At 54.7% G+C, this 23,949-nt stretch overlaps 1 protein-coding gene across 3 annotated transcripts in view; it reads left to right on the plus strand.

Moving 5' to 3' along the window:
* The window catches only part of LOC133349809 (dnaJ homolog subfamily B member 6-like), a 68,036-nt gene that overhangs the window by 9,063 nt on the left and 35,024 nt on the right, over positions 1–23,949 (plus strand). For all 3 annotated transcript variants that reach the window (XM_061563588.1, XM_061563586.1, XM_061563587.1), the window contains exons 2-4: positions 13,551–13,648; positions 18,220–18,329; positions 18,996–19,052. In XM_061563588.1, the coding sequence (XP_061419572.1) occupies positions 13,581–13,648; positions 18,220–18,329; positions 18,996–19,052 (235 nt within the window). In that variant the 5' untranslated portion in view covers positions 13,551–13,580. The remainder of the gene's footprint in view (positions 1–13,550; positions 13,649–18,219; positions 18,330–18,995; positions 19,053–23,949) is intronic.

The raw sequence follows: 23,949 nt of genomic DNA on the forward strand, positions 1-23,949 counted from the left end.
TCGTTATGAGGCCTAGCCCAAAACACCCACGTATGTCCCGAATTGTAACATTGGCTGCACAATCCTACGTGTTATATTACACTGCGTATTTATAGAGTGGTCTACATGTGCCGCAGCTCAAGACACTGTGCAAACAGATTATCTTGGGAGCTGGGGAAAGTTGGAGTTTGTTTTCTTGGTTATTTTCGGAGGAGTAAGAGCGTGCAGGGCAGGGAGGGATCGGAGATGGCGGATGCAGCAGCAGCAGTAGGGTAGAGGTGCGAATGAAGGCTCCTCTTCGTGGAAGCCCAAGCTTGAACAGGGGAAGAGTCTCGTGCAATGCAGGTGGCCAGGAGAAGGGCCTTCCTGACCGAGGAGGCAGCCGTGCAAAGGATAGAAACCCTCGGAGGGGATTGAAGTGGGGTGAGAGGAGGCAGAGGTCGGTAGCATTGAGGACACGGAGGAGCTTGAAGCCCTCCTGTTGAGAACTGGTGGAGAATTGTGAGGATGTTGACCTCTTTAGTACTGCACCAACAAATGGGAGGTTAAAGATCGGACAACTGCCTCTACAGTGTGGGTGCTAGGGCCATGCAACGGTGATCAGGGAACCGGTAATTGCCATGTTCATGGCCAGTCTGTGTCTATGGGATTTTTTTGTTTGGGGTTTTGTGTTTATCTGTGGTGGTATGTTTGGGGGTTTTATGTTTTGCATATAATTTTTTTTTGGTTTGTGTTTTTGTTGTTGTGATTTATATTTGTATGTTTCTATTATATTTGTGCGTGATTTATGCTCTCTTATTTCGCCTGTGTGCCTGCTCATTTTTGTTTGCTTGTTTTTATGTGGCGCGTTTTATGTGTGCGCGTGTTTCTTTGGTTTATTGGCTGTGTGCTGGCACACGAGAGCCGTGCTGCACGAATGCATCCTCTCTCTCCTTCTGCAGCACAAACAATAGTCGAGAATTTCAACAGAGCCTGCATAGAGTGTCTGTGTCATAGGCCTGGCCATGGCCGATGGTACCATGAAGAGGCCAGGGCTTTGGGTTGTAATCGGTGCCTTTCTGAGTCCTTCGCCACCCGCTCACGGTCATTAATGCCTCTAGGGTGGCGCAGTGGTTTTACCCGCGCCTCACAGCACGACGTTTCTCGGTTCTATTCCTGAATATGGCGCCTCACTTTATGCAGTCTGTATGTTTCTCCACCAGTTCTTTGTGGGTTTCCTCCGGGTTCTCTGGTTTCTTCCCATAGCTAAACAAAAACACCTCACAATGTCACTGATATCAGCCAAAACCACATCCCAATGCTGCAAATTTTGCACTGGAAACATTTCCTCTCCCTTACTGCGGCAAACTTGGCAACACCCTCCTGAAAATGTCTTGAGACTTTGCTGGGCGACAAATCATTATAATAAATGATAGTCGTTGTTGGTCTGGGTTAAGAGCCATCAACGGAAGCCCAAGCCGCACTCCCTTGGGTTTATGAGCGACGGCACTGTCTTCTGGCTCCCACGTTTATGATTTGACAATGTTTTTTGAGCGCGTGTTTTTCGGAAAGCCTTCTATGGCCGTGACGAATGGAATTTCAATCTGGTGCAGACGCAGTAGGAAGCTGATCGATGCCTGGGTGTCATCGAGAGATGGCTTCCTCCTGGCCCAACCATGTTATGCATGCTGATGACCTAGCTCTGCCCAGCCTGAGAAATCAGGTCTGCACAAAACGGCGTCCTGGTGCTCCGCATCATGGGACTCTCTTACTTGCCGCACTCCATGGGAAGTGGGCTGGTTTGTTGGAGCGAGTGGAAATAAATCCTTTATCTGGGCAGTGTGCTCTCGGCCAAGATTGGCATCATCTGTCTCACCATGATTCGGTCGAGCAGAATTTTCCTTTCGTCGGCCCGCGTGAGCAATGCTGCGCTACAGGAAGTTTCCCTCTGGCCTGTTGTTCGACACGAAGCTCTTGGGCAGTGGTGGGTAACCTGCGGCCTGTGGAGCCTCACGTGGTGGGCTGGTCTAAGTGTGTCTGGGCGTGATGCGTGGGGTTGTGATTAGTGCACGAACACAATTTAAAGCTTGCGGCCCACTTGGGTGAAGGAGAGGGGCGGCCCACGTGGCCCACCGACTTGTCACTGCTGTCTAGGTCGCCAACCACGTTCGCACGCTCTCCTTGACGGTTTGTGAAATGCGGTCCCCCTCACGCGAACAACTCTTTCCAGTTTGAGACATACCAGCCTGGCCCACCTGTGCTCCATCCTGTTGAACAAGATTGGCTTGTGTGAGGCCTCAGCTGGTAGATCTTTGAGGGATCTGAATGTGGCCTCATCAGTGAGATCCTACAGCAGAGGGGAGGACGTGTTTGCAATGTCTTGTACCGCATGCTCAAGTTGTTTGGCCAGATTGAGGGGGCTAATTGGGTATGGAACGGACTAGAGATGAGGTGGGTTCATGTGTCAGAGAATGATCTAGACCAGAGTGGACTGCTGGAACGTGGTTCCAGTTGTCTCTGGGTTTTGGTCTCTGTGGAGGAGGCACATTATAGATACTACCGGGCAGTCTGCCCTTCAACAGCAATCCTAGAGCAGCGATGCTTGTAACAATGGGCGGTGTCAGGCACTTAAAGCACGTATGTGTGCATGTTCAACTTCTTTTGCACCGTACGTAGCCAACCGTGCTAATTGGAGCGCAGTAAGTTGGCATGATGGGTGGAGTGTGGGTGATGCATCTTCCACTCACTGAGGTCTCTTAACCGATATCATCTGAATATGTTCCATGACCTCCTGGCAGCGAGTCTCTGCAGCTTGACTTAGCATAAATCATGTGCTTAGCCTGGCAGAAACGGCACGGTGATGTCACCTTCACTTAGCCGTGAAAGGGGACTTGTAGTGCTTGTGAGCAGTAGTGGAAAGCGCATTGCGCTACAAACCCCGCGACCAGAGTTTAGCCAACATTGGTGACGAATATCTCCTGAACTCGGCCTTCCCTTAGGGTAGACTCGGCCTTAAATGGGTACCTGGCAGAATGTGTGTGTAAATATCAACACCGGGGAGACAAAGGGGGACGGGCGTAGTGCTGGTCACACCCAGCCTGTGCTGGCCTTCATAGGATTTCCCTAAAACGGCACTTTCCCCAACAGTGTATTTAGGATATGGGGGATCTTTGTCTTTGTACCCACGTGCAGACTTGTGAAATGATGTGGTGTGTGTGTCTGCTGCGTGAATCATCGAGGGGACCTGGCACGCTGGGTCCCACGCTGCATCATAATACCAGACGTGTCTGCCTTTAGTTTGTAGCCACAAGCTCGTGGCAATTGAGATGTTAAACCTGGCCGGAAACCTCCCCTGTGTCGACTCAACCTAAAACGTGAACTTGCTGCCGTGCTGCGTTTAAATATAATCACTGAGGTGACGAAGGTGGCCGGAACTAGTGCTGACCATACCGTTGGTCATGCACCCTAAGCCTTCACTGTGACCCCTCCCTTGCCCTGTCCTTTGCAGGGGTAGTAAGACAGACTTAGCTCTGCTGATCCCCCCTCCTCCCTCCTGATCCCATTCCTCCCCCCAACACCCATGCTCTGCACCCACTGCGACCCTAATCCAGTGCTTTTCATCCTGGTGGGGAGTGGCGGAGCGTGTGCGCTAGCGGCGGCGGCGCTGTTGAGCGTGTATTTTTAGCCGTGGAAATGAGACGTTTATTTCTTGTCCATTTTTTTTTTTTTTTTACAATAACGTGCGTCTGGGAGGATTGTCCTGTGGTACAGGACTCAGCCGCAGCCGTCACCAGCCGCTCCCTTCCACCCACCAACGCTGCCGTGCTGCCGCGTGGCCTGAAGCTGAAGGCTCGCGGCCTGTGACAGATTGTAGCCGGTCGGAGCATCCCCCCCACCCCCGACCACAAGCGATGGGGCACTGAATCTCTTTCGCTCCCGCAGACTCTGCCTGTGAAACGCAGCGTCCTCGTGATAGCCGCTCCCAATAAGCACTGGCTGGCGTGAATGCCAATTGTCCTAAATAATGTGTTATTATTACAATCGTCCAAAGGCAAAGATCACCCTTATAGCCTAACACACACTTTTGGGGCAAGGGCATGTTAGCGAGCACCTACGAAGGTCGACATGGCACACGAGGGGGTGGGTGGCCAGCACCACGCCCGCCCACCTTTGTCTCCCTAGCCGTGCTGTTTGCACATCGCACCAGGTACGCATTTGAGGCTGAGTCGACCACTCACAATCAATCGTACACTCATGCACGCACACGCACGCACACGCACACGCACTCGCTCACAACAGTGGCTCACTTTCATTGACAGACACTCACTAGTACAGGCAACCTAACACACTGACGTACACTAACAAAGGTCCCCATCTAGCCTCTACACAGGGCGTTGTGCCAAGTACTATTCACGAGTATCTATGAGGGGTTGCGGTGGCAGAGTTTTTGACTGCATTAAAGTGAGTAGGATTGAGCAAGACGACAAATCGTTCCAAGAGACAACGGCTGGCGGTGGAGACTAATTGCAGAGTTGCAGCCAAGGCAGGGAACGCGCCGTGAAAAGTGACGACGGCCTTGAGGGGGTGGGGGGTGGTGTTGGAAGGGCTTTATCCAGCAGTGGATCGATGGCTGCTGGGTTCGACTCCGTGTTGACACCAACGAGGTCCCGGAGATCTTCGAATCGCCTTCCTCTAAGGACTCCGAGGTCAAGGCTCTGTTCCTGGGGCGATTGTGATTTTGCCAATTTGCTTCCAAGCTTTGGAATGCTTTGCCTTTGCTAATAAGACAGAGTAGTTAAGAGCTATTTACGTCTGCCTTGGAAACTCACCTCTATAAACTGGCCTTCGCCCCCGAGTTCTGGCCGTTTACCACGCAAGTTCTGTTTATTTCCTGCTTTCCATACACGGGTGCGTTTGGATGTACGGATGAAGTGCGCCTTGCAAATATAAATTTGTATTATTAATAATGAGTCCGTCTTCAGCACAGCAGCTGTTGGGGTCTCACAGGAAGGTGCTCGGTTCGTGGGCGCTGGAGAGCGTGACGCTGGGAATCGTGAGCACGGCTGTCCTGCAGAGGGAGGCTGTGCAGTTAAACATGAGAGAGTGCGTGTGGGTGACATCATCATCATTACCGAGAGCAGCGGCACAGCGCGTACTGACGCCGTAGCACAAACGCCAAATACAGAAATTACCCGAAACTAAATTCCGCTATCAAAGCCGGCGCGCGTCTCTCTGCTCAAACGAGCATGGGCGGCGCTACAAATCTGCCCGGAGCCCTCGGGCAGTGGGGGCCGTGGTCTACAATAATAATCATTTGATTGTTTAGAATTTATAATGAACGCAGCTTTTGTTTGCTCGGAGAGAGACGGAAGAGAATGATTCGGAGGCGTGGAAGACCACACACGAAGTGGTGGAGGGTGGCTGGAACTGGAGCTGAAAAAAATTGCCCGAGCTCTGTGGTCCTACACCTGGATGCTTGTCCAACTCGGTGAGCCAGCGTTAACCGGGGAGCAGCCGGAGGAAACCCACGAGTGTGAGGGTAACGCTCAATCTCCGCTGAGCATCATGGGCTGTGTACGCTGTGGAAGAATTGCAACGTACATACATGCAACCTCCATACAAATGCCTGTACATATTGGATCCAGGTGTAAATTCAACCACTTGCTGTTCTCCCATCACCGTATCCTGGCCATAAGCCTGGAGATGACGACCTCGACATCCAGGGCTCGGGGAGGGAGTTTCGCGTAATTTGCGTGACAGAGCCATCGGCCCTCGCCACGTGCAGTGGCAGAGCCACCGGCAGCTGGCTTTGGGGGCCCACCGCTGCTCTCGTCCCACAAAGTGGTGCCTATTTAATGACCACGGAGGGGGACAATGATGGGCTGAGTTAATGCCTGACGGTGATTCTTCACTCTGTGAACTTGCCAGCTGAGGCCGAGCACTGTTGCCACGAGTGGCAAACGCACATCCTTATAATATAATATAATCATTATAATATAATATAATCATTATAATATAATATAATCATTATAATATAATCATAATATAAAATCCTTATAATATAATATAATCCTTCTCATGTAATATAATCCTTATGATATAATCCTTATAATATAATATAATCCTCATAATATAATCCTTATAATATAAGTGAGCTGAGCAGTGACGTTGCTGGGACTTTAGATATAATGTATTTGAGCTGGGAGGGCCCAATGAGCTGTTAGGCTCTCTCAAGGACGTTACAGGAGTGAGTTTCTGGTGAGCCATGTGGGAGTGGTGTTTTTCGTGCTTTAAACCTATTTGATGTCTGTAACAAAAACCTTGGGCTCTTATCGGACAGATTGGTATTTACAGAGTGTGTGTGGGGTTTGTATAAGGAGGGTACTGCTTTGCCTTTTGGGCTGTGTCTAAGGTCAGCTTCCTGGAGCATGAGCGTAATGCACGCGCGCTGGCTGTGAGTTTAGTTGTGTAAGTTTGTACAAGGAAGTGTAAACCCTTCACCAGGAGCAGGGGTAAGATGAGTTCATGCCACCTGAGGAGTGTGATTATCCTCGTGGGGTGAGGAGTCTGGTACGGCTAGCCGTCCCACCTCGACATGGTTATCCGATGTAGATGATAGTCCCCACCATAGGATTGTGGAATTTCCGTCACTGGTTCAGGGTCAGTTGGTCACCTCCTCACCCTCCTATTGCTACTACCAGGGTTACTGTTTCTGTGAAAATTACTGGTCGATTCTTCCACCCATATTGAGTGCCCAGTCGTCGAAACACTGACCTTCTCCTCCCCCCTCTCTTACTTCGATAACTTCTTACCACAGCACCTTTCCCACTTCAGCTAAACATTTTCTTGCTGTATTTTTCACACCTGATGATGATTGCTTGTGTTGCAATCGAAACGTCGTGATTTAATTTATTAATATTTTATACCTATGTGACTTTACCGAAAGAACCAGAGTAGTAGAGACACTGACTTTTTCGTCTCATCCACCACACAATCAACATGCTCACCCATCCACCCAGTCACCCACCCACTTGCTCAACAATCAACTGCTCACTCACCCGCTCACTCACCCGCTCACTCACCCGCTCACTCACCCGCTCACTCGCCACACCGCAGATCGCCTCACTTCTCTTTCTGATTCTTCCTTTCTCTGCTCCACTGTGTAATCCCCTTCTCCCATCACCTTTCCTCCCAACCTCTTGTATCTGTGCTCTGTTGAAGAAATGTGTTGCTTTTTTATCCCTTACAGCTTCGGTGGTGCCGCTTGTTGCTGGCCTCTTGACGTTGTTGGGCCCGAGCTCAGCTACTGTCCTTAAAAACAGTCAGGGTCATCGGTGACTTTAATCCCTGACCCACGCTCATTTAACATTCTGCGTGGCTTTCTCACCGAACTCCCTCCCTCTCCTCCTCTCCCAGAGAGAGTATTGCAGCGGGGGCTTTGGTGACACGCCCCCACCCCCCACCCTTTCCCCATGATGGATTGGCAGCGCGCTAACGAGGCGCGCTGGCGCTGCGTGGGGGTGTGCGCTCGCTCGTTCCGCCGCGTCGCGCTTACTCCTCATTAGGGCTCCTGCATTGCGCGGCGGTGGGGCGACGGTAGCGCAGTGGTGACACTCGCGCCTCGCAGCAACGAGGGCATGGGTTCGCCTCCTGACTCGGGTGCCCTTTCTGTGTGAGGTTTGTGTATGCTCTCCCCCTGGTCTGCAACAGGTTTCCTCCCGGGTTCTCCCCTAGGCTAAACAACAACCACACACACAGTCACTGGTATTGGCCAAACGCCCCAATTCTGAAAATATACAAATGTTAATTACCCAATTGGGATCACGTGCTTTTCTGGGTAAACAAGTGAAATGATAATGATTGACAGGTTACGCGTGGCTTTGAGCCGTCTCACTTTGAGCCAGAGCAAAGCCCTTAACTCGAGATAACAGGCCTGAGGCTCGTAGAGCCAGAACGTGGCTCATTTCAGTCAGAACATCTCCTCACCATTGGCACAGTGGCACAACGCTCTCTGCAGGACGGTGCATACGGTCGCTTGCCTCCGTGAGCATCATTACCGTCGCACACCATTGGCGTCGGTTTCTATAAAAACTATGAAAAAATATATTTAGTTTACCAGGTAATACCCACTGAGCTATGTAGCTCTATTTCAGAAGCGACCTGGCTACAAATGATAGCTCAACGAGAAATGGCTTGTGTGGAAATCTATATCAGTAAAATTCTGTAAACGCGTGATGTTGATTCTAAATGTGGAGGGAAAAACTGGAGGACCCGGAGACACATCCATTTGATCACGGCAAGAGAGACTTGCAAAATCCAATTATACAGCAAGCGTCGAACCCACGACTTGTATGCCAGGCGAGGTAGTTAACATCACCGCCGCACTCCCTCTGTGCTGGGCGAACTGAGCAACTGCCTGGCGAGAGCTGACCACGGCGTGCTCAAGACGCCGAATCTCCACGGACCGCCCACGGACAGGGGCACCACGGACACGGGCATCACGGACACGGCACCATTGACACGGGCACCACGGACACGGGCACCATTGACACGGGCACCACGCCCCGCGTTTTGAGATTCAGGTTCAACTCCTGGTGCAGCTCGGTTGAGCTGCGTTTCCCACTCGTGTCAAGTTCCAGAGAGAAATGATCGGAGGCTTCTTCACTCATTGCTATCGGTGGCCCTGAAGCCAACCGGTGCAAATTCCATGTTCCCATGGTGGGTGTGATTTTCCCCGACTTAATTGCCCTCGTATAACATTAAGTAAGTGGAAAATCTTCGTCCGCAACAACTCTGCTTTGCGTATTGTCGAGTTTGTGCCTATTACCAGCATCTGTTCAAGCAAGCCTGACGCTTCTGATGAGACTGAATGTAGAAACTAGTCCAGAGTTCGCTTGTGCTGTGGCTGTTTGGATGTGTAAAAGTAAAAGTAAAAAAGAATAATTTCGTGTTTTCAAGCAGAGGGACAGGTGTGTGACGCATGCGTATTTGTCTCCTTATTTATTTTACCGCCTCTTCATGCAACGTGCCAGCAGCTTGAAGTGAACTCCACAGCGCTGATTTATCAGTACATTCTTGAGATTCAGCTTTTTGTGACCACAAGAATCCAAAACCGGACCGGTGAGTGCGTGAGAGGAGCACGCCGGGACTGGCTCGTCCTCGCAGAGCCCGTGGGGAACCGTGCAACCCCCCCCTCCCCCACCACGGCAGCCTCGGCCGTGGCCACAACCCTCACGGCAGCAGCAGCGGCGGCGTCTCCCGTTACACAAGGACTTGCTCATTGAGTCAGGGCAACCGCTCCCAGCGAGCGCATGCTGCGACACGTGCTCCCTGTGCCGCTTGCCGCTCAGGATTTCACTTGTTGGGGTGGGGGGAGGGCATTCCAGCGGTTCGTCCACCCGTGGGCAATCCCACAAGTTGCCCGAACTCGGCGAAATAATGAAACGCAACTTCACGCTGTGTTGAATATAGAAACTTCTGACAGCTGCATTAGTCGCGTTATTGTGATTATTATTACACTTGTTTACCCAGAGTGGTTGCGGTTGGGGGGGGAAGGGGGGGTGACGATCGCTGCTCTGTTGTTTGCCAGTTAAGTCATTGGGTCAATCCGTGGCAAATCAACAAGGGCCTGCAAGTGGGCTTGGTCTTTAGCGGCGCGAAGTTGGAGAAGGTTTTCCAACTTTCAGCTCTTGTCACGACCCGTGATCCCATGGTGGTATTTACAAGGGAGAGGTGGAGGGGGGGGGCGGCTTGTTGGAGGCAAGTGTTTTTTTTGGTAATTTGGAAAACGTAGCTGCCGCTCGAACGGCCCGCTCTGCAAAGGCGTCGCGCGATCTTAACCGTCCGCAACCATTCGGGCGGCGCGGAGCGTTTGTGGTTGATGGTGGCATTAACCGGGGATGGCCCGCAGGCCCTGAGCCGCGAACTTCCGCGACGAGCCGACTGACACGACCAGCCGACTGACGCGACCGGTGAACTGACGCGACCAGCCGACTGACGCGACCGGTGAACTGACGCGACCGGCGAACTGACGCGACCGGCGAACTGACGCGACCGGAGAACTGACGCGACCGGAGAACTGACGCGACCGGCGAACTGACGCGACCGGAGAACTGACGCGACCGGAGAACTGACGCGACCGGCGAACTGACGCGACCGGCGAACTGACGCGACCGGAGAACTGACGCGACCGGAGAACTGACGCGACCGGCGAACTGACGCGACCGGAGAACTGACGCGACCGGAGAACTGACGCGACCGGAGAACTGACGCGACCGACGAACTGACGCGACCGGAGAACTGACGCGACCGGCGAACTGACGCGACCGACGAACTGACGCGACCGGAGAACTGACGCGACCGGCGAACTGACGCGACCGGAGAACTGACGCGACCGGAGAACTGACGCGACCGGAGAACTGACGCGACCGGCGAACTGACGCGACCGGAGAACTGACGCGACCGGTGAACTGACGCGACCGGAGAACTGACGCGACCGGAGAACTGACGCGACCGGCGTCAGCGAACTGACGCAACCGGAGAACTGACGCGACCGGAGAACTGACGCGACCGGAGAACTGACGCGACCGGTGAACTGACGCGACCGGAGAACTGACGCGACCGGAGAACTGACGCGACCGACGAACTGACGCGACCGGAACTGACGCGACCGGCGAACTGACGCGACCGGAGAACGCGACCGACACTGACGCGACCGGAGAACTGACGCGACCGGAGAACTGACGCGACCGGCGAACTGACGCGACCGGAGAACTGACGCGACCGGAGAACTGACGCGACCGGAGAACTGACGCGACCGGAGAACTGACGCGACCGGAGAACTGACGCGACCAGAACTGACGCGACCGGAGAACTGACGCGACCGGTGAACTGACGCGACCGGTGAACTGACGCGACCGGCGTCAGCGAACTGACGCGACCGGAGAACTGACGCGACCGGAGAACTGACGCGACCGGTGAACTGACGCGACCGGAGAACTGACGCGACCGGAGAATTGACGCGACCGGCGAACTGACGCGACCGGCGAACTGACGCGACCGGAGAACTGACGCGACCGGAGAACTGACGCGACCAGGGAGGCGGCGGGGGTGGAAACGTTCCGACCTTCTGGCGCGATTCGAGGCCAATGCCGCGATGATGAGTCCGCACGGCGTCACTCTGCTAGCACGTGGCGGCCTCTTTCCCCCATCCGCCTCCCCAGAATAGCGCCACGCGGGGGCCCCGCGGGAAGAGCTGCGTCGGCGTTTGTTTTGAATCGATGCGTCGACGCGCGTTTACGCTTTGTGCAAGCATCAGCGGTGGGCGCCTACTGAGTGGGGAGCGAGCGCGTGAGGGTCATCGACATTGTGAAAGCAACACGACACAATGCAACTGTGTGGCAGTGGTGGGAAGAGGTGGGAAGAGGTGGGTAGTGGTGGGAAGTGGTGGGAAGTGGTGGGAAGAGAGGATCAGAAGGGAAGTTTGTGTCGACCAAGGCAAGTGTGGCTCAGCGGCGGTAGAGCAAGCAGCTCTCAGTCGGGAGGTTGCAAGCCGCAACTCCTAGTTGGGGCATTGAAACTAAAACTATAAAAATGTATTTCACCAGGTAAGGCCCACTGAGCTATGTAGCTCTTTTCACAGAACTGGCCTCGCCACAAATGATAACTCGACGAAGTGGCTTGTGTGGACATTTATAGCAATAGCCGATTACTCTGAACGCGTGTTGATTGTATGCGAAGGGAAAAACCGCAGGACCCAGAGAAAAGCTCCAAATATACAGCAGCAGGCGTCAGGTTCAGGATCGAACCCACAACCTCCTGTATGCCAGGCGAGGTAGTTAACATCTCGCTACCGTGGCACCCACCATTCCTCCGGGGTCAATAACACGAGGACCACCTTGTGGGGGAGGGGAAACGTGGTGGTTCTGTGGAGACTCGCCCCCATCATCGGTTGGCTCCGTACGGTGCAAAAGAAGTTCAACATACATACGAACACAAACACGAATGTGGAATTTCCACCGCTGGCTCTGCAGGGCTGCAAGTGAAAGATGAGCTCCAATGTTTTTTTGGGGTTTGGGGGGGTCACTTTGACGTGTGGTGCCCCCCCGGAATGCCGTGCGGTGTGTTGAGATGTCACCCGCAGGGCCGGCGCTAAGAGAGTTTGCGTTGTCCTGCACCGGGGCCCACGATTCTCGTGAGGACGTTGAACAATAATAACAGACTTTGCCCCTTTCTGGTAATATAACAGGAGGTGTTAAGGTATTCAAACGCCAAATAGGTCGTACTCGAATTATAAATGTAGTGGGTTTACTCTCCAGCACACCGGTGTGCTGAACTAGTAACGAATTGGCCACGTTTTCTTTACGTGTGTCGCATGCTCGCGGGTTTAACTACTACACATTTATATTCACGCAATCTCGCCCAAAAATAATCTCTGCATTAACCGCACATACTTGGGGCGAATTATGCAAACCAACATGCAATGATCGTGTCTGCATTGTCCTTGAGACTGATTGGCCTACACCAGAGACAGCCTTCTTGATGTTCGACCAGAGAACACCAAAAGTTGAAACGTACAAAGATAATGCAAGCATATTGCGATGTGTCACCCTGGTTGTGAGTGAGTTGCGGTGTCGTTTAAAAATGTGGCACATTTCGACCGCGACGCCGTCAACGTCGTCCACTTCTTTCGCTCGGTACGTCGCCCACCGTGCTCATTGGAGGTGCATTGTAAAATACGGACGAGACGCCCGCAGTGATAACCAGGGCGGCCTAATAACCAGGGGGGGGGGGGGGGGGGGCGGACGTACCGCCGCTGCGTCCGCGGAATCTCCACCCCAAGGGTTGAGGTCGAAGTCTTGATGAGCGCTCGTTGACGTAGCAGTGTGTGCGTGACGGTCCGCGGCACTGAGCGAATGCGGCGTTATTAGCTTTGTGTCTCGTAGAGATTCGTTGCCTGCAGCCGATGCTCCTCGCGTTGACGGCACACGCGATGAATGCTGCTGGCCGAAGTTCGTCTGGAAGCCGGTAGCCGTGTGGGGTGGCGTGCTCAGCTTGGGCCATGGTACAAGCAGCGAATCGGGGGACCCCCTGTCTACTTTCCCTCTGTAGCCGCCCCGCACCTGGGCCCGGTGCTATCAACCCCTCCGATTAGTACGGTTGGCTACGTATGGTGACACTGCAGTCATGCCTAATAGTTACTCCGCTAGCCCGTGGGCTGATGGACGAATTATACTGAGAACTCGAGGAATGACCACCATGGAGATGGAGCGATGACGCTGGAAAGGCAGCCAGAGTCGGCGCCAACATTTGCCCAGCTCCGTTGGCCGTGCTGCCATAACACGCTGGGCGTAAGCCAGCGAGCGTGTGATGGTGACCTCAACGCCCACAGGCAGGGATGCCGTTTGATGCGTTTGATAGATCCGCTGACTTTCGCCTCCCATCGTTGTAGATAACAGGGACACGTGTGAGCGTAGCCACCAGTGCCGGCCATTGGTATGGTGGTGTGGTTTGGTGTAGATGTCCGGTGGCGGTGATGTTACATGTGGTTTACCCTCCGTGCTCCCCCTGTCTTTTCCCGTGTGTGCTGGCAGTGAGCGAACGAGTGGCATCCGTGTGGAGCCATGAACAAGAGCTATTACGACATCTTGGGCGTGGTGCGCGGCGCCAGCCCCGATGAGATCAAGAAAGCGTAAGAGACGCATTGACAACACCGCACAGCCACCACTCACACCACCACCACCACACAGCTACCATTCACATCACTCAGCATCACCACCACCACACAGCTACCATTCACATCACTCAGCATCACCACCACCACCACACAGCTACCATTCACATCACTCATATCACCACCACCTCCGCACAGCCCCCATTCACATCACCACCACCACCACTCATCACCACCACCACACAGCCTCATTCACATCACTCAGCGTCACCACCATACAATGTGGTGGGTGAGTTGGGCGAGGTGGGTTGCGCCCCATCCTCTGTCGGATGCTGAGAAGCAGCTTTGTGCCGTTGTCTCTAATTGGCGTCTGCAGAGGCCGCTGTGTTCTGACGCCCCCACAAAGCCGTTAAGTCGGCTCCAATGTGTGCGGAATGCGGCCGCCAGAGTTCCAATCTTAGCATGCGCATTACGAGCCCACAGCTCGAGTTAATTTTCTGCCTGCCGATCAAGTTTTTGGTGGAGTTCAACATCTCCCTCCTCCTAGTAACCCACAAGGCCCCCAATGGTGCCGCTCCAATACACATTCGCGAACCTTCTCCATCTTCGAGTTCCTGAGCCCTGCGGCCCCGTGATGCCACCGCCGCTGTCGTGCGTGCCGAGGTCCGCGAGACGTTTGGTTCGCCTAGCCTCTCCGCTCGTGCGCGTCCCCCACAGTTGGACGCGTTCCTTCTCAAAGGCCTTTCCACTTCCTCCGAAGGCGATCTTTAGCTGTTGGGTTTTGTCTGGTGGGGCGTTCTCATCACGCCTGCCTTTTGTGGTTTTTATGGGGTGTTCACTGCGGGGTTTTATGAGTAAGTAATTTGAATTGCTGCTTCTAGTTCTGTACGGTACCTTGCGACCTCCGCGGTGAAAGGCGCTTTGCGAGTGTTGAGGTGTGAACCGCTTTCTTCGTTGATGTATTTTCACGAAAACTGCCAAATCCTAAACCGATGTCTTATCAACATTGACACACAGCTCACCAGTGTGCCCAGATGTTCATAGTTTTGGGAAGGATTTCCGCCAAAGTACATTTTTTATTAATCGAAATAAAAAGAAAGTAACGTTACGCTGCGACGAGTACTATGGGAGAACACGTACTCACGCGTGCGCATTTTAACTCCCGAGGCCTAACGTCGTACCCGCCTCGCTCGTGCATGCGTGCTTCGTGCATTTTTATTTTATTAAAATATCTCACCATCGTTTGCCGCGGCGTGTCGAGTGACAGACGCATAGCCGCCCGATACCCCATGGCGTGCGCACGCGTGCACGCACACGCCTCATTGTGCAGTCAGATTTTCGAACGCACGCGTGCACGCACATGCCTCATTGTGCAGTCAGATCTTCGAACGCAACAGATGCTCGCTTGACGCGCTCTCCTTGCCAGCTACGGCGTCGGTGCTCGTCAGATTCTCTCGGCACGTTCATATTTTGCCTCTGGCCGTTGCACGGTGCTGGCGAGCGTGCACGCGGCTCCGCTGATGGATGCCACCCAGGACAAGCGTCTGCCTCGCGCTCTCTCCTGGCACGATGTTCTCGTGACGTTCTCTCGACGTTCTCTCAACTACCCGATCAGACCCCCCCCCCCCCGCTCGTTAAACGCCGAAAACACCTCTCAACAACAACACACACCCACTCGCCACACGACAGGTCACAGCAACAACAACACACCCACCCATTCAACCACACTACAGGTCACAACAACAAAGACAAAGATCCCCCGTATAACCTTAACAGGCTGTTGGGGCAAGTTATGTTAGCGAGCACCTATGAAGGCCGACATAGCGCACGAGGGGGTGGGTGGCGAGCACCACGCCCAGCGGCCTTTGTCTCCCTAGTGGCGATGTTTACACACTGCACCATGTACTCATTTGAGGCCGAGTCGATCTAGGGGAGGCCCAGGACAGTTCAGATAATTGTCACTGGTGTTGACCCTGTGCGGGAATCGAACTCGGGTCATCAGGTTCCTGACGCGGTGCACTAACTGCAACACTACAGCTTCCCACAAGACACTAACCCACCCATTCAACCACACTGCAGGTCACAACAACAACACACCCACCCACTCAACCACACTGCAGGTCACAACAATACACCCACTCAACCACACTGCAGGTCAAAAACATCAACACACCCACCCACTCGCCACACTGCAGGTCACAACAACACACCCACCCACTCGCCACACTGCAGGTCACAAAAACAACACACCCACTCACCACACTGCAGGTCACAACAACAACACACCCACCCACTCAACCACACTGCAGGTCACAACAACAACACACCCACCCACTCAACCACACTGCAGGTCACAACAACAACACACCCACCTACTCAACCACACTGCAGGTCACAACAACAACCCGCCCACCCACTCAACCACACTGCAGGTCACAACAACAACAACACACCCACCCACTCAACCACACTGCAGGTCACAACAACAACAACACACCCACCCACTCGCTACACTGCAGGTCACAACAGCAACAACACACCCACTCAACCACACTGCAGGTCACAACAACAACAACAACACATCCACTCAACCACACTGCAGGTCACAACAACACACCCACCCACCACCCGTCCACTTGCCACACTGCAGGTCACAACAACAACAACAACACACACACCCACTCAACCACACTGCAGGTCACAACAACAACAACACTCCCACACATCCCATTGCCACACTGCAGGTCACAACAACAACAACAACACACCCACTCACACTGCAGGTCACAACAACAACAACAACACACCCACTCACACTGCAGGTCACAACAACAACAACAACACACCCACTCACACTGCAGGTCACAACAACACACCCACCACTCGTCCACTCGCCACACTGCAGGCCACCTCTCTTCTCTCTCTGCTTCTTCCCTCACACTGCTCCACTCTGAAATTTCCTCTTCCCATCATCATCATCGCCAGCGTCTCATGCCCTTAAATGCGTTCACTGCATCTAGTACAATTCCGACAGTGCTGTCTGTTGCTGACCACTTGACGTGTTGGGCCTTGGGGTCGGTGCTCGGAGACTGTGTTTAAACAAAGAGAAGGAGAGGTGTGGGCCGTGGCTTGGTGTTCGCTCTCTCGTGTCTGTGTGGAACACTCAGGGACCCTCCTTAGGAGACCGCTGTAGCCGGATAGTCACTCACGCGCCCTTTCGATTTCGTGACGCGCCCAGTTTTTCCTTTCACTCTCGGAGACCGGGAGACAACGATTTGGCGGCGCTGGAAACCACAGATGAGCATTGAGGGCGGCCACAACCGGCGTCAACAATTGCCCAAGCTCTGTGGTCCTATTTTGGGGTGTTTGGCCAACTCCATTATCGGGTGCTCGTACACGCGGGAGGAAGCCCCTGCGTGCGAGGGGACGGAGTCGTACACTCAATCTCAGCACAGATGGGAACGAGTCCCACTTGCTGTGCTGACGCCATCATACCCTGGCCGTAAGCGACCTCGACGCCAAACAAAGTGTGTGCGTGTGTGATGCACCAACCCCCACTGCTTGCACGGTGCTACACGACTGGCCATATGCTGCGTAGCTGGCCATGCCCGGCTGAAGGCGACAACGCTCGCTGCTACCACCCTCGCACTGCCCCTCCTGCTGCGCCTCCCCCATTCCTCCCTTCCCCCCCCCCCCCCCGTGGCTGCGTGCTTGTGTTTGTCCGGGGAACCGTGTTCAATGCGTGTGGGAGGCCCCACAGCCTCTTGCACGGCTCACCGCTCGGGGCAGTCTTCATACCAGAGCCAATCGCTCGCTTCCCCTCGCACGATTGCCCACTTTCTCTCTCGGCCATCATTCACCACTTCCACTTGCGCGTTCACTCGCTCGCCTGCCCACTCGCCCACCCTCTTCCCACTCATTCGCTCGCCCTCATTGCTCGCATTCACTAACTCCGCCAACGCACTTCAACGATCCACTCGCCCAGCCACCCTCTCATCCACCCATTCACTCACCCAGATGACCGACTCGCTCACCCACTCGCCCAACCTCACCCCACTCACTAACAATCATTGACCATACCACCTATGCAGCCACTCGCTCACCAATTCACCCGCCACACTGAGCGACTAACTCGCTCGCCTACGTCAGAAGCTTCACTCTGGCATTACTTCTTCAGTAATTCCTGGCTCTGCGGAGTTGCGCTGGCTCCTGACCGATCAGTGCGTGACGGTCGTCTACAGCTTTGCCTTCACCTTATCTTCAGAGGCATGGGCCTCCTCGTGTGTCATTTTTGCTTCCCCCCCCGACAGCGGAAATGCCGCTGGCGTGCCAGCGACGGACAGCAACACGCGTGACGCGATGGGTCGGTGCGCGCGTGCGAGCCGGCCTTCGCTCGGCGGGCCATCCCGTTGGCTCTCCGGGAGGGTGTCGGTGGGCCCCGCGTCGGGGTCGGCGCGCTCGAACGCGGGGCAGCCATCGTGACGATGGGAGGAGTTCTGGTTAACACTCGCGCTCGCTCCCTCGCTGCCACCCTCCCCCGTGCTCACGCTCGTGCTGACGGTCGGATTTTGCGTCGTGTGAATTTTCAGCTACCGCAAGCTCGCGCTGAAATGGCACCCGGACAAGAACCCGGAGAACAAGGAGAATGCCGAGAAGCAGTTCAAGGAGATCGCGGAGGCGTACGAGGTCCTCTCTGACGGTGAGCGCCCCGAATAACAACAACAACCGGAGTGCGCTCGTTAACACGCAGCACGGGATCTCAGCCAGAGTATCGCACTTCGTTGCCTTCTGTATGTGTACATACGTATTTTTGGAGAACCTGTTTCGCACCGTATGTAGCCAACCTGGCGGGAACAGTCCGTGTCGATAAATCCACGAGGTTAGAATGACTTCCTGGTTTTTATTCTGGCTTCCTGGGCCTTGTCCTGAAGATGCTGCTAGCGAACCATCGTGTTTGCTCAGTCTTGTTGTGAGAATCGCTCTCGAACCCAAACCTATGGTGAGGGATCCAAGACAATTTTATAACAATTTAATAATGTTTGTCTATGTCGGTGGGTGGAACGTTATTACGACGCAAATTTGGCCAGGTCGTCACACGTGGCCTCGCCCACAAAGCGCTTTACGAGCCGTAGTTTACTCCTGGTCACTCTCTGGGGGAAGCCTCCGCGAGTCTGAAGGGAAGACTCCTGTCGGCTGCACCGGAGCCACTAGGTTTACCATGAGCCTCATCGCCCCCTACTGCGGGACAGCTGGCAATAACCCTCCTAGTAGCTTTGAGACTCGGTGAGCGAGACTGTGAGCGATGCTGCGACGATGTGGTCTCGTGGCCGATGGTGACCGCGGTGGCGTCCCTGTGGTGTCGCAGAGAACAAGAGGGAGACGTACGACCGCTACGGCAAGGCAGGGCTCACGGCGCGACTCGGTGAGCAGCCACAGCCGCCCTCTACGGACCAACGCTCACCACACCACCGCACTCACCACGCATCTCACTCACCACACACCACATTCGCCTACACACTCACCACACACTACACTAACGTACACACTCGCCACACACCACACTCACCTACACACTCACCACACACCACACTCACCTACACACTCACCACACACCACACTCACCTACACCCTCACCACACACCACACTCACCTACACACTCACCACACACCACACTCACCTACACCCTCACCATACACAGCACTCACCTACACACTCACCACACACCACACTCACCTACACCCTCACCACACACAGCACTAACCTACACACTCACCACACACCACACTCACCTACACCCTCACCACACCACACTCACCTACACCCTCACCACACACAGCACTCACCTACACACTCACCACACACCACACTCATCTACACCCTCACCACACACCACACTCACCTACACCCTCACCACACACCACACTCACCTACACACTCACCACACACCACACTCACCTACACACTCACCACACACCACACTCACCTACACACTCACCACACACCACACTCACCTACACACTCACCACACACCACACTCACCTACACACTCACCACAGACCGCACTCACCTACACCCTCACCACACACAGCACTCACCTACACACTCACCACACACCACACTCATCTACACCCTCACCACACACCACACTCACCTACACCCTCACCACACACCACACTCACCACACACCACACTCACCTACACACTCGCCACACACCACACTCACCTACACACTCACCACACACCACACTCACCTACACCCTCACCACACACCGCACTCACCACACACTCACCACACACCACACTCACCTACACACTCACCACACACCGCACTCACCTACACACTCACCACACACCACACTCAACTACACACTCACCACACACCGCACTCACCTACACACTCACCACACACCGCACTCACCTACACACTCACCACACACCGCACTCACCTACACACTCACCACACACCACACTCGCCTACACACTCACCACACACAGCACTCACCTACACACTCACCACACACCACACTCGCCTACACCCTCACCACACACAGCACTAACCTACACACTCACCACACACCACACTCACCTACACACTCACCACACACCGCACTCACCTACACACTCACCACACACCGCACTCACCTACACACTCACCACACACCACACTCACCTACACACTCACCACACACCACACTCACCTACACACTCACCACACACCACACTCACCTACACCCTCACCACACACCGCACTCACCTACACACTCACCACACACCACACTCACCTACACACTCACCACACACCACACTCACCTACACACTCACCACACACCGCACTCGCCTACACACTCACCACACACCGCACTCACCTACACCCTCACCACACACCGCACTCACCTACACCCTCACCACACACCGCACTCACCTACACCCTCACCACACACCGCACTCGCCTACACACTTACCACACACCGCACTCACCTACACCCTCACCACACACCGCACTCGCCTACACACTCACCACACACCGCACTCACCTACACCCTCACCACACACCACACTCACCTACACACTCACCACACACCGCACTCGCCTACACACTCACCACACACCGCACTCGCCTACACACTCACCACACACCACACTCACCACACACCACACTCACCTACACACTCACCACACACCGCACTCACCTACACACTCACCACACACCGCACTCACCTACACACTCACCACACACCACACTCACCTACACACTCACCACACACCACACTCACCTACACCCTCACCATACACAGCACTCACCTACACACTCACCACACACCACACTCGCCTACACCCTCACCACACACAGCACTAACCTACACACTCACCACACACCACACTCACCTACACACTCACCACACACCGCACTCACCTACACACTCACCACACACCGCGCTCACCTACACACTCACCACACACCACACTCACCTACACACTCACCACAGACCGCACTCACCTACACCCTCACTACACACAGCACTCACCTACACACTCACCACACACCACACTCATCTACACACTCACCACACACCACACTCACCTACACCCTCACCACACACCGCACTCACCTACACACTCACCACACACCACACTCACCTACACACTCACCACACACCACACTCACCTACACACTCACCACACACCGCACTCGCCTACACACTCACCACACACCGCACTCACCTACACCCTCACCACACACCGCACTCACCTACACCCTCACCACACACCGCACTCGCCTACACACTTACCACACACCGCACTCACCTACACCCTCACCACACACCGCACTCGCCTACACACTCACCACACACCGCACTCACCTACACACTCACCACACACCACACTCAACTACACACTCACCACACACCGCACTCACCTACACACTCACCACACACCGCACTCACCTACACACTCACCACACACCACACTCGCCTACACACTCACCACACACAGCACTCACCTACACACTCACCACACACCACCCTCGCCTACACCCTCACCACACACAGCACTAACCTACACCCTCACCACACACCGCACTCACCTACACACTCACCACACACCACACTCACCTACACACTCACCACACACCACACTCACCTACACACTCACCACACACCGCACTCGCCTACACACTCACCACACACCGCACTCACCTACACCCTCACCACACACCGCACTCACCTACACCCTCACCACACACCGCACTCGCCTACACACTTACCACACACCGCGCTCACCTACACCCTCACCACACACCGCACTCGCCTACACACTCACCACACACCGCACTCACCTACACCCTCACCACACACCACACTCACCTACACACTCACCACACACCGCACTCGCCTACACACTCACCACACACCGCACTCGCCTACACACTCACCACACACCACACTCACCACACACCACACTCACCTACACACTCACCACACACCGCACTCACCTACACACTCACCACACACCGCACTCACCTACACACTCACCACACACCACACTCACCTACACACTCACCACACACCACACTCACCTACACCCTCACCATACACAGCACTCACCTACACACTCACCACACACCACACTCGCCTACACCCTCACCACACACAGCACTAACCTACACACTCACCACACACCACACTCACCTACACACTCACCACACACCGCACTCACCTACACACTCACCACACACCGCGCTCACCTACACACTCACCACACACCACACTCACCTATACACTCACCACACACCACACTCACCTACGCACTCACCACACACCGCACTCACCTACACACTCACCACACACCGCACTCGCCTGCACACTCACCACACACCGCACTCGCCTACACACTCACCACACACCGCACTCACCTACACCCTCACCACACACCGCACTCGCCTACACACTCACCACACACCGCACTCACCTACACCCTCACCACACACCACACTCACCTACACACTCACCACACACCGCACTCGCCTACACACTCAACACACACCGCACTCGCCTACACACTCACCACACACCACACTCACCACACACCACACTCACCTACACACTCACCACACACCGCACTCGCCTACACACTCACCACACACCACACTCACCTACACACTCACCACACACCGCACTCGCCTACACACTCACCACACACCACACTCACCTACACCCTCACCATACACAGCACTCGCCCACACACTCACCACACACCACACTCGCCTACACACTCACCACACACCACACTCACCTACACACTCACCACACACCACACTCACCTACACACTCACCACACACCGCACTCACCTACACACTCACCACACACCGCACTCGCCTACACACTCACCACACACCGCACTCGCCTACACACTCACCACACACCGCACTCACCTACACCCTCACCACACACCGCACTCGCCTACACACTCACCACACACCACACTCACCTACACCCTCACCACACACCGCACTCACCTACACACTCACCACACACCACACTCACCTACACACTCACCACACACCACACTCACCTACACACTCACCACACACCGCAATCGCCTACACACTCACCACACACCGCACTCACCTACACCCTCACCACACACCGCACTCACCTACACCCTCACCACACACCGCACTCGCCTACACACTTACCACACACCGCACTCACCTACACCCTCACCACACACCGCACTCGCCTACACACTCACCACACACCGCACTCACCTACACCCTCACCACACACCACACTCACCTACACACTCACCACACACCGCACTCGCCTACACACTCACCACACACCGCACTCGCCTACACACTCACCACACACCACACTCACCACACACCACACTCACCTACACACACACCGCACTAACCTACACACTCACCACACACCGCACTCACCTACACACTCACCACACACCACACTCACCTACACACTCACCACACACCACACTCACCTACACCCTCACCATACACAGCACTCACCTACACACTCACCACACACCACACTCGCCTACACCCTCACCACACACATCACTAACCTACACACTCACCACACACCACACTCACCTACACACTCACCACACACCGCACTCACCTACACACTCACCACACACCACACTCAACTACACACTCACCACACACCGCACTCACCTACACACTCACCACACACCGCACTCACCTACACACTCACCACACACCACACTCGCCTACACACTCACCACACACAGCACTCACCTACACACTCACCACACACCACCCTCGCCTACACC

Source organism: Lethenteron reissneri, chromosome 31 (assembly GCF_015708825.2).
Source record: "Lethenteron reissneri isolate LAM-NWPU_2019-01 chromosome 31, ASM1570882v1, whole genome shotgun sequence".
Lineage (NCBI taxonomy): Eukaryota > Metazoa > Chordata > Hyperoartia > Petromyzontiformes > Petromyzontidae > Lethenteron > Lethenteron reissneri.